At 47.0% G+C, this 12,540-nt stretch overlaps 1 protein-coding gene across 2 annotated transcripts in view; it reads right to left on the bottom strand.

Annotated features, from left to right (window-relative positions):
- Bace2 (beta-secretase 2) overlaps positions 1 to 12,540 on the bottom strand; it is an 81,483-nt gene that overhangs the window by 35,226 nt on the left and 33,717 nt on the right. For both annotated transcript variants that reach the window (XR_006062691.2, XM_006981376.4), the window contains exon 2: positions 2,304 to 2,392. Coding sequence is in view for 1 of the 2 variants with exons in the window: in XM_006981376.4 (XP_006981438.1) it covers positions 2,304 to 2,392 (89 nt within the window). In the remaining variant the exon portion in view is untranslated. The remainder of the gene's footprint in view (positions 1 to 2,303; positions 2,393 to 12,540) is intronic.

Below are 12,540 nucleotides of genomic sequence, written 5' to 3'. Positions count from 1 at the left end.
ATTTCTGCCCACCTCCCACACACCTGGCTAGAAGCACAAAGTTCACCTGAAGGAGGAGCACAAAGCAGGAAAAAAAAAAGAGAGACCTGCTGGAGCCTAAGTGAGAACCACAGTTCATCCTAACAACAAACACAGCAGGAGGCCCGTGAGAAAGCTGCCATCCTGTCTGCAACTGAGTCATGAACACTGAGTGAGAGTACACAGCATCAGCACCAGTAACTTTTATTTACCCTGGCACATTTCAACAACTGCATGGTCTTGTCAAAGGATGCCTGGGTGCACTTTGGCCCTGATGGAGCTGAGAAATGAAGCTGCCAAGGGGCTGCCGGATAGTTGCCTCCTGGCTAGACATTGCCTTTATGGTGCACCATAAGCATCTATCTGTCCACATCACCCTGACTCATGCCAGCTCCAGCATTACAGCTTCCTTCTTGTGACTCTTATGCCAACAGATGTGTGACAAGGAAAGAACTCCTGCACTGCTGGGAGGGTGGGCTATGCACCTGCCTCAGATTTGTGAGCCTGGACTTCCTAGTCTGCGAGGGGAGTGGGTCTCGGAAGGGAAGGTGCTGCCCTGTTTTGGGCTATGCCTGGAATGGTGCAATGCTAGAAGAGGCAGGACATCTCTTAAAAAACCCAGAACCATCCACCTGCCACAGGGCTTCCTCAAGTCCCCTGGCATGCATGTGGGTGGAAAGCTATCTGTGTGAGCCAGGGCACCTCCCTTTCTCATTCACCCCAAGTATCATGGGCAGATTTAACATGCATTGGAGCATTAACTAATACATGAATGGAAGGCAGTTGACACTGTATTTTTAACTCATGAAAATCTTCTTCATTTTAGAAAATCTCATCAACTACCAAAGGAAACCAGGTAACCAGTTTAAACCAGTTGCCCAAATGGCCTCCACTGGTTCTGTGTCACATTGGGCCTGCATCCACACTGGTGTGCAGCCTCCAGCATCCTCTGCATGCCTCTCATTGGACATGCTCATATCATGTACTGAGTACTTTACTCATATCACCTCATTCAGGCTTGGTGTAGTGTGCCCCCCACTCCCCAATACTTGAGACCAGAAGTATTTCAGATTAAGTTTTTCTGGAATGTTTGCATATACATAATGAGATACCTGGGGAAGGAGACCTACTCCTAAATGAAAACTTGATTTGTGACACACACACACACACACACACACACACACACACACACACACGCGCGCGCGCGCGCGCGCGCGCGCGCGCACGCACGCACGCACGCACGCACGCACGCACGCACGCACGCACGTGCGCCTGCTCAAAGCATTTCAGGTTTGGGGGTATTTCAGGTTTTGGGATCAGATATGCAACATCTGCACTATCTCAGACTCATAAGAATTATGTATGTGGTAGTTATAAGGGCTTTGATCTCATGTAGGAACATTACAAGGCATGTGTGGCAAGGTGCCAGTACTGGGCTAAGGTCTGGAAGCTGGAATTCAGGAAGACTCCTTGCTCCTTCATCTCCTAGACTACAGGGTTAAACATGAGAGGTCTGTCCTGCTCCAGTGCAGCAGTCCAGAGGGTGTGATGGAAGCAGGTAAGGGCCATATAGAGTGAGTCACCTACATAGGGTGAACCAGTATGACCAGGACAGAATAGCAAAACCACCAGAACCCAACCTGCTGGCATACATATAACCCAACCCCACTGGCACACACACAGAAACTCCACCCACTCCACACACATGCTCACAGTATAACAATAACTTTGGGGCATGTTGTAATCATCTTGGGTCCAAAATAATCACTGGCCAGGTGTTGTGCCTGGATTATCAACCTGATATTTTATGGCTATTGTACTGAGGTGCGGTGAGGTGCCACCTGGCACAGGCCGTCACTGCCCTCTTCAGCTGTGCAAACAGGAGACCCTGACATTCCTGGCACCTGAGTGGAGCCTGATGGGCAGTGGGTGGGACACACGTGGGTGGCCTCGCTCTGCAACTACTTTCCCACACTGTGAAATGCAGCTTCCGTGGAACCAAGAAACGTGGTGAAATTCTGTAAGGCAAATTTCCCCAAGGCTATCAGAGGTACCTGATATAGATTCTCTGGAAGGAGAAGTGCACATATTGTGGGCATTCATTTACACACATGTACACACACAAACACAACACACACAGATACACAAGCATGCCACCATGTACACAGCTCCCTTGAAATGAGATAGATGGTCTTCTGGTTGTTTTGTTCTAATACATTTGCAAAGATGTCAACCCAGGACACATCCCCAAGGCCAGTCACCGAAGCTGTGGATCAACCACTCACCTCTCTGAGTCAAAGTAGGAGTCTATGTAGGAATGTGGGGCACCTGCCACAGCGAAGTTACTGCTTCCAGTGTCCACAAGAATCTGTAGCTTTTGTTTTTTTAAGGAGAAAAGAAATGGAAAGCTTCATGTTATTTGAAGAAGCACAAAGCACAACAATTTATTGATTGGCAAAAGCTAATCTCCCTACTGATTTAGGGAGAAATGTTGTTAGAAAACGACATATAAAATTATATGAAAAACCCAACACAGCTCAGGAAGATGCTGCTACAACAGAGCCAAGTGGGATCTGCCTCAGATACATGGAAACCTTCCAAACACGTCTGTTAAACAAGGGGTGGAGGATTTCAAGTCACACAGCCAGTTCCTTAGTCACTCATGGGATTTTGCTCAGGTTCATCCCTGGCTGGGAAATTCTTGCTTTTCCAACTATTTCTTGGAGTATCAGATCACCATGGTCTCTGTTCCCCAGGAACCTCCCTCACTATTGGTTTCTCCTTCATCTCCCTGCTGAGTCCCCAAAGACACTCATCACAGTATCTCCTTACTAGAATCCATTTTCATTTCATGGGTGTTTTGCCTGAATGTATGTAAATGCACCACATGTGTGCCTACTATCCGTGGAGTTCAGAGCCCCTGGAACTGGAGTTACAGAGGGTTGTGAACTGCGGTGTGGGTGCTGGGAACTGAAACTGGGTTCTCTGCAAGACCAGTCTATGCTGATGACCACTGAGATTTGCTCCAGCAAACAGCTTTATTAAAGTCTAATTTTGGTGTAATGAAAAGGATGTATGCAATCCCGGGACTACAGGGGCTGGAGAAGAAGGATGGTGGATTGGAAGCTAATCTGGGCTACACAGTGAGACCCTGTCTCTAACAAACAAAAACTCAAGTTGCCAGAGGTCTGATGGTGAGTTTGGGCAGGATCTACACCCAAGCCAAGACATCTGTAAAACCCCGATTATCCCTAAATGTCCATTTGTTCTCTTTGCCCTCTTCCCTGGGAGATGGCACTTTCTGTCTTCTATTAGAACAGGTGGGCTTCATCTGTTCTTTAGCATTCTGTAACCATGTGGTTTCTTCTATTTTGGCTCAGCTGCTTTTGAGATTTTTAGATGCTGTGGAATATCTGCTCTTTTCTATCACCAGGCTGTCCATCACTTGTCTCTGCTTCTCCTGATGGGCAGCTGAGGTACCTCTAGCTTCAGGCTGTTAGATAAGGCTGCCTGGACATTCCTGTCTTTTGGTAGATGTGTTTCTATTTCTCTTGGGAATAACACGTGCTGGGTCATAGGGTAGATGCCTTTAAATAAAAAGCCACGAGAACAGTTCCCCAGCATAAATGTAGGAGTTGTACCCCCATGGCAATGTGCTATGGTCCACTGGGCTCATGTGCTCCATGCCCCCCAATAAAAGTTAGTGGCCCTGGTCTTTTTATGTTTAGCCATCTAGTGGGTGCGGGATGCTATGTAATTTGCAGCTACCTGGTGGCTAATGACACTAGGATGTTGCCCTGTATGTTAATCGTTTGACTCATCTCTCCAGTAAACACTGGTCCCCAGAGGGTGGAGTGTGCCATTCACCCTCTCACACCTCACATCTATCCTCAGTCCAGACATGGACCAGCTGTCTAGTGAATAAACACAGACTTTAGAAACAAGCACAGAATAAATATTAAAGGTTTTAACATCAGAGTTTAGCAAACTACAGACAATGCTATTAGGTAGGTGAGTTTTAAATCCAAGACCACTCATCAACAATTTAACTCCTACCAGCCCCTCAGCTTGGCCAGGCCCAGAACTTTCTCTCACTTGACTCAGTTTCCCTACCTTCTCCTGGACCCCAGGATGCCACCCTTGCTGGGTTTTCCTCCTACTGACCCTCTCTCCACTTCACTGTCTGGCATCCTTTTGAATCTACTGGAGTTCGCACTCTGCCTCTCAGACCCTCAGGGACCCTAGGGGGTTTTCACCTGCTTGCAGTGTGTTGATGACCCTCAGGTTCACCTGCCCAACATCCCTGTCCCTGTGAGTGGAGCAATGTTTAGAAATGGGTCAGATGTGATCAAGTTAAGACAAAATCATTAGGTAGGGCCCTAATGCAGCACGACTGCATTCACTGTGAGAGGAAAATTCTCATAAAGACCGAGGCACAGGGGATGCCATGTGATGGCAGAGATAGGGTGGCCCAGGAGCTAGAAGAGGCAAGGCAGATCTACCCTTTGCATCAGAAGGAATGGTCCTTTCAACACCTTGATTTCAGATGTTTAGTCTCTTGAACTCAGAAAATACTCCTGGTGTTTTAAGCCACATAGTTTGTGGTACTGTGTGGTAGCACCCAGGAAGTAAATATACTTGACCAGAAAGGAATCTGCCAGATTCACAGGACTTTGCCATCTCAGTTAACATAGTCCTGTAACATTTGCTGAGGATAAACCTTCAATGTCTTCCCTCTCTCTTAGTCCCTACATTCCACCCAGCACCCAGTCCTATTGCATCCACCTTCTGGTTCCACCCACACCTGCCCACTTTGTACCACTTCCATGGGGACCATGGTGGCCCATGTCATTGCCACCTCTTGTCTTTTCCTAACCGTTGTCCCCACCTTCTTCCTCACTCTGCTCCCAGCCAGACTGCCCCTGGCCTGTTAAGTCGGAGCCTGTCACTTCTCTGTTCTTCTACCATTATCAGAGTCTCAATGCAAGTCCTTATGATGAACAACAAGCTGGTCTCCGGTAAGCCTTACCTCATGCCACACCAGCCCTGCTGACCATCAGGTTGTCCCCGGAACCCACAATCCTGTGTACCCATATGACATCACACTGCTTCTCTCAAGACATGTTGATGACACCTTCTTAATGGTGTGGTCCTGGCCACCCCTTTGAGCTTCCATCCCTGTCTCTGCATGGTCCACCCTGTTCCCTTTCCTCATTCCTGCTCCTATGGCACTACTGGTCATGTCCAGCCCCATAGCTGCGGAAAGATGTTCTATAACATCCACTGCATGTCCAGTGCCCTACAATAACATGTTCAGCCTCTCAAAAGCTCTCCAAGAACTATGACATCATCACCCTCATGTCACAGGTGGGGAAACAGGTACAGAGAGTCTGACCTTCTCAGTTATAGTGGCAGAATCGACGTTAGAGCCCAGCCAGTGTGACCCCAAATGTATTCTTAACCAACCAACTTCTCTCTAGGCATAGGAGCTCAGTGACTCACTCCATCCTGACAGTCTCATCGGCCTTTCATCTCAGGACTTTCTCTCAATGACAAGGCCTTTTGACATTGCCTCCCATTATGTCTCCAATGTACAGAAAAGAGCCAGGCACCAAGTAGTCACTTGAATAGTCACTGAATGGACAGTTCATTTATTCTCAAAGACACTAACTTTGCCCTTGGTACAGAGGTGAGACGAACTGAGAAAAATAAGCATGCTGGCCATGGAAATAGTCTAAGCATAGAAAGCGGTCGAGCTCGAACTCTGCAGCGATGGTCTGGGGCTGCTGGCTTCTCTCGCCTCTAGAGTTGTTTGGATTGATTTCAGATAGGAAAGAATGCAAAATAGATGTGTGCACATGAAATTCAATTCTTCAAGCCAAAGTTTGATGTTCACCAGTCCCAAGTCCCAAGCTACAATAGGGATTGTATCTGAGTGTCTCATAAACATACAATGGCCACCAAATAAATATCCTTTTATACTCAGTTGGTTCTGGCATCTAAGGCACTTGGTTCCAGGACCCTCTGCAGATATTAAAAAATCCACAGAGGCTCGAGTCAAGAAATAAAATGCTATACAACGGGCACAGGACCTATATACAACCCCATATACTTTATTTATTTACATTTTATTTATTTATTTAGAAACAGGGTCTCACTCTATAGCCCTGGCTATCCTGGAACTCACTATGCAAACCAAGTGGGTCTCAAACTCATAGAAATCCACCTGTCTCTGCCTCCTGAATGCTGAGATAAAAGGCATCTGCCACCAGACCTGGCCTCAAATACTTCAAATGGCTTATTTACAGTATCTAGCACAATGTCAGTTCTATGAAAATAGGTATGTTGTTTATGGAATAATGACAAGAAGTCTGTGTGTGGTCAACCCAAACAAAATCTGTGTGTGTACATGTGTGTGTGTATCTGTGAACATGTATGTGTGTATACATATATATATTATATATAACATATATGTGAACATGTTTGTGTGTACATGTGTATATAAGTGAACATGTGTGGAGGCCAGAGGTTAATGTCTGGTGTCTTCCTCAATTGTTTTCTGGTTTAGTTTTTGAGACAGAGTCTCTCACTGAACCTGGAGTGCCTTAATTCAGCTAGGCTGGCTGAGTAATCAGCTCCAGGGATTACTTGTTTCCACTATCCACATCCAAGGGCTGGAGTTATTAATGTGCACTACTGTGCCCAGGTTTTCATGTGGGTGTGACAGATCCAAACTTAGGTCCTCATGCCTGCATGGGACTTTATCAACCTAGCCATCTCTTTAGTCCTACATTTAAAAAAAATTGTGTGTGTGTCTGTGTACATACACTTTGTGGTAGTTTGAATAGGAATGGCCCCTGTAGGTCAGTGTATTTGAATGCTTGGTCATTAGGAGTGGTGCTACTTCACAGGAATTAGGAGGCGTGGCCTTGTTGGAGGACGTGTGTCAGTGGGAGTGGACTTTGGGGTTTCAAATGCCCAAGCCAGGTCCAGTCTCTCCTTCTGTCTCTGCCTGCTGCCTGTAGATCCAGATGCATAGTTCTCAGCTACTCTCCAGCACCATGTCTGCCTGCATGTCACCGTGCTTCCTGCCATGATGACAATGGACTAAACCTCTGAGCTGTAAGCCAGCCTCAATTAAATGCTTTCTTCTATAAGAGTTGCCGTGGTCATTGTGTCTCTTCACAGCCACAGAGTACTGACTAAGACACACTTCCTTGTGAGTTTTGCTCCTCTCCTCCCATCATGTGGGTATCAGGGAGTGAACTCAGGTTGCCATGTTTGGCAACGGGAACTCTTACTTCTGTAGAGCCATCCTACTGGCTCCTGGGTTTACTTTTGAGAGCTGTATTTCCCACAATGGCTGAGGCATCCTATGAGGAAGTAAGTTCATCACCTCCTGCCAGCCAGGATCCAAACTCGGTTCACCCAGCTCTCAAATGACCAGCTTCTGTGCTGCGTCCTGAGGGTCTCTCAGGGGAACTCAGCCCGCACCCCAGGATGGGTGCCATCTTCTCCAGGCACTTCCACATTCCCAGATGCCTCACTGAGGTCTTCACGCTGGAGCGATGGCTTGCTTAGGTTTTGTAGACCTGGGTGACTTTTGTGGATTCCTCACTTTATGGATATTTTTCCAGTGTCTTTCAACACCCAGCACCTGATGAGAAATCCAAGGCCTCTCTTACTTTTCCTCATTACACAGTGATTTTCTTTTCCCCCTTGGATACCTGAAAATTTCTTTAGCTGCAAAGCTCCATTGATGCATCTTAATACAGATAGGCTTGGTTCAATTCTCCCAAGCCATGGGGCCTAAATTTCCACTGGCAGCCATACAACTTACCAGAAACTGGGTACCAGAAACAGCATACACTTGTAACATGAATTGCTAAACAATTCTTATTAATAGAAATAAATAATTCTTATTAATAGAAAACCCAGAGTCAGATATTGTTGTGAAAGTTGAAAGATCAGAGAAACAGAACAAGCCAGCCACGTTCTTACCTCTACAAAACCCTCAGCCTCAAGAGAGTGAGTTCCTGTTTTCTCATGCCTTATATATCTTTCTCTGCCCAGACATCACTTCCTAGGATTAAAGGCCTGTGTGCTTCCCAAGCAAAGGCATGAGGTCTCAAGTGTTGGGATTAAAAGTATGTTCCACCATACCTGGTTCTGTTCCCAGTGTGGGAGATCCCAAGTGATAGGATGAAGGGTGTGTGCCATCACTGTCTGGCCTCTATGTCTAATCTAGTGGCTAGCTCTGTCCTTTGATCCCCAGATAAGTTTTATTGGGATGCACAATATATCACAACATATGCTTATTCTTAGAGTGCTGGAAGCCAGACAATGAAAGTCAGGTATAGGGAGAGATCCCCTGAGAAGGGTCCTTCCTGCCTCTTTGGCCTCTGCTCAGCACCCCCAAGCCTCAGGCTGTTAGGAAAATGTTAGGTCTCCTATTCACTCTGTTGTGACAGTTGCTGTGACTTGCTTTAGAAACCTGCCATCCCATCACATTGTCCATCTTCAAGGTGGCTGTTTGTGTCTACTCACTGTCTGCAGAACCAGCTTCTGTGCCCTGTTATTTGCCACCTTAAGGGTAACACAGGAGCAAAAGTCAAATACATGGTACATGTGGAAGAAGAGAGAGAGGCCCATCATGGGAAGGGGCTTTGAAATAATGCCTGTCCAGCACCAAGGCTACTTGTTACCATCTAGGGGTCTTGGTTGGTTTTTGCTCTATCAGTTAAGAAATTAAAAGGCAGGAAAAATCTCAAGCACAATTGGTAGCAGTAGGGGAAATCTCAGACACAGCAGACAGAATTACTTGGTAACGACAGGCTTTTATTAGGGGTGAGGAAACACAGAATGACTCTCTACAGAGGGGAGACTTAGGAGCTCAGAATCTTTTTTCCTTGAGGGTTGGGGAGTCTAAGGGTCTTTGAGAGGTCTTCCTCCCCTAATTTAGAGTTGGTCCCAAAGACAGGGAGGCAGATAGGCTCACAACTATGAGATAAACATGTCCCAATCTGGCCTTGAACTTGTCAGAGAGGTCTATTGGCAGAGGGGCTCAATTGGTATGAGAAAAAGCCCTCCAGACCATTAGGTCTTTGTTTCCAGTCAAAAGTATGAGGAATAAGCCAGAAGTTCGTTGTTTTTATTATCTATCTGTGGCTTCGCTCTCTCTTTGGCTGCCCATCAGGGACCTGTTTTAAGTTGACCAGCAGTCGCCCATCAACTCTGCCACAGCAGATTCATGTAACCAACAGACCCAAGTGCTCTTGGGTCCTGGGCGGGAGATGATGCTTGAAGTTGCTTGGGCAGAAGGGATAGAGAGCTGAAGGACTGAGAGAAAGCAACAGAGCCCCTGAGCACTTGGGATTGTCTCCTGAGGCAACCAGGAATGGCAGACTTCTGGAAGAGAAGAGGCTGTCAGAGAAGAGACAAGTCACCTAAAAACAGTAAGTAACCAGCTGCATGGCAGTGAGGAATACTGTCTCTTGATCATTAAAAAGTTATAGACAATAAAAGCCATAGATTCTTGAACAAGAATGGCTGTCTCCCACGGCCACTGTTAGGCCACAGCCAAATGTCTCTGGGGTCTCACTGGCAACCATGCACCCAACAGCAGGCAAGAAGCCTGTAAAATGCCAGCCTGACCCAGAATCGTGCTCTTTCTGCGTGCTGCCAGGCAGCCTGGCATTCCATATTCATGCTGACTACTCCTGCATGTCTAGGCCCAGGCAGGGCAGCAGCAAGATCATTGTCTTCCACACAATGGTCCCAGTGATGGGAGCTTTCTCAGTTGCCATTCCAGCCTTTCTCCAGGGTCTGGAATTCCTCCTAGCCTCCGCAGGCTCCCATGAACACAGCTCTTTCATACCCCCATCCTTGCTTCTGCCCCTCTGCTCTCTGTCCTCCCCCAAGGACAGAGGGAACCAACCCAAACAAAAACTCATGCGACTCCAACCATTTCTTACTGCTGCCCAGGCCTTCTGTGCTACCATGTTTTCCCAGCAAGTTTAGCACAAGTCTGCTCAATTCAGAGGTAGGGCCCCACATGCAAGTTACCCCCGCCCCTGACCAGTGCTTGTTCCTAGAGTATGCTGCAGAAGAGAGATTGCCCAGAATAGATAAGTATTATGTTTTGAATGTAAATGTCCCCCATCGGCTCATGTGTCTAAAACTTGGTCTCCATCTGGTGGCACTGTCTTGGGAAGGTAAGTCCCTCCCTGGGTGACCTAGGCCAGTGGAAGCCTTGAGAGTTTATAGCACAGCCCAACTTCTGGCCTGAGTTTTCTGCTTCCACTGTCACATGACTAGTTGCCACTGTCCCCACCAACATGGACCAAGCTACTTCAGGCTCCAGGCCTCTGCACAACACACATACACCAGAAAAGTTCGCCAATGCCTCAGAGCTCCAGACTCATGCACACTTTGAACCCTTTGCTCATGTGGCCTCCAGATAGCACCAAAACCCATGATGCTTCAGAAATATTCCACCATCATCCTGCCTGTCTGCCATAGGTATCCCTTCACCTGTCATTTTATGGTGAGGATTCTGTGCCCTAGATCTGGCCTGGCCCACTGTTACCACACTGAAGTCTAATTTTTCCAGGTGACAGTCCCAGTGTTTGGTACCCTCCCTGACACAAGGCCCATGTGAGGGTCAGGAGACACAAACATGAGGTCGACTCAAACAAACTTCACTTTACATTCCATTAGGTCCTGAAGGTTTTGGACCTCTTCCCCATTTCATGTATTGAAACTTAGCCTCTGGTGTGCTTGCGGAGCAGGACCTTTGGTAGGTGAGTGAGTGGGTGGGTGAGTGGGTGGGTGAGTGGGTGGGTGAGTGGGTGGGTAAGGAGCTGCGTAGGTGAGTGGTGAGACCACAAGAGGGAGCCTCACAAATGGGATGAGTGTTGTTATAAAGCCTTCAGAGAGTGTCTCCCCTTCTTCTGTTGCCTCAAGAAGGTAAGGCCTCTACAACCAGGAACCAGACACCTTGGCCTTGGTTGAACTTCCAGAACATAAGAAATGAATGTATGCTGTTAAGAAGCACCCAGCCTGGGTATTTGTTATTGTAGCCTCAGATGAGAACAAATGTCCCTTAATCAGGAGGCCAGAATGGAAAAAATAAGGACAGTTATGAGAACCATGTGATGAGCCACAGGCCTGCCTCCTGCTGCAAACCAGCACGTATCTTCCTGCCTGCACCCTCCTAATCTTCAGTGATGCATTGGGCAATAACCCCACAGAGAGCCATTTGCTAATTGCCGCAATAAGGTAAAATGTGGCATTAAAGGGAAAAACTGGGTGATTCATCCAATTAGTGATGAGCCCAAGATTTCTCAGATACCACTGTCTCTTTCCCAGCAGGTTAATAGATGCGGAAAGCAGCAGATAATTTAAATAATGGCTCATTTAACACAATGGTTCCTAATTGTATTACTAGCCCATCTGCTGGAGTCTGTCAGCCAGCCCATCCCACAGCACCCACCTTGGCCTTCCTGCCCTGCCACTGGGGCTGTTTACCCACATTCATTTATGGGGGTGGGGGGCGTTGCAGGCACTGATTTCCTTAATCGGGTTCTTCCAAAGCTCCCATTCTAGAAATGAATCTCATAGACTTAAACACATCTTGATAAAGAAAGCAAAAATAATTGCCATGTACCATTTTGCCACAACCCCAGATTATTACTTTTTTTTTTTTTAACAAAGGGGAAAAAAAGATCATTTTCAAAGAGTGCCACTTAACATAAACAGATGTTGCTGAACTTGGCTGAGAGAAGGCTGGTTAGGTTACACAGTTTTCTCCGGCTGTGTCGCACATTGTTAGATTCTGCTCTTGTGACACTGGGTCCCTACTAGAAAGACACATGTTGAGGGACATGTGTCCCCAGCTGCTACCAACTGGGGGCTCAGCTGCATCATCTTTATCTGGGTCCCACTTTCCTGAGGAATGTCTGGTATCAACAGGCGAAGGCAGGCTGAAAAGGCAGCACTCAGGGTGCAGAAGGCACTTGCTCTCAGAACCTAAGAAATCACTCAAAACCTGAACCCCATCCTGGACCTGGAGCTGATGCTAGCCTTGCAGAGGAGCAGAGACCTCCATACCCTCTTGCTGATGGTTAGAGAGCTACGGGAGTCTGGAAACTTTGGGAACAACTCATCCTGGTTATTGGGAGTACAAAAGACAAATTTTTAGGGTAGAGAAAGAGTCTATACCAAACCTACAGCCAAGGCTCAGGAACATGTAGGCAATGAGTCAGCTTTGAAGGATCCACTGACAAATTTAAGTTCATCTTACAGCTATGGACTCAATGCATACCTTGCAAGTGTTCTCTAAGAGAAAGCACTGATTAGGCCTGGATTTGAACCCCAGATTAACCTGCTACTGGCTGTGTAATCTTTGAGGTCTACACACCCTCTCCAAGCCTTGGTATGTAAGGATCACATGAGTGTCGTGGCTATAGAAGTGCCTTGCTGAATTTTGGATTCTTGAAGACATTAAATGATGTTGTTTAG

Source organism: Peromyscus maniculatus, chromosome 12 (assembly GCF_049852395.1).
Source record: "Peromyscus maniculatus bairdii isolate BWxNUB_F1_BW_parent chromosome 12, HU_Pman_BW_mat_3.1, whole genome shotgun sequence".
In the NCBI taxonomy this organism is placed as follows: domain Eukaryota; kingdom Metazoa; phylum Chordata; class Mammalia; order Rodentia; family Cricetidae; genus Peromyscus; species Peromyscus maniculatus.
This window is presented reverse-complemented; position numbering and strand designations above follow the sequence as displayed.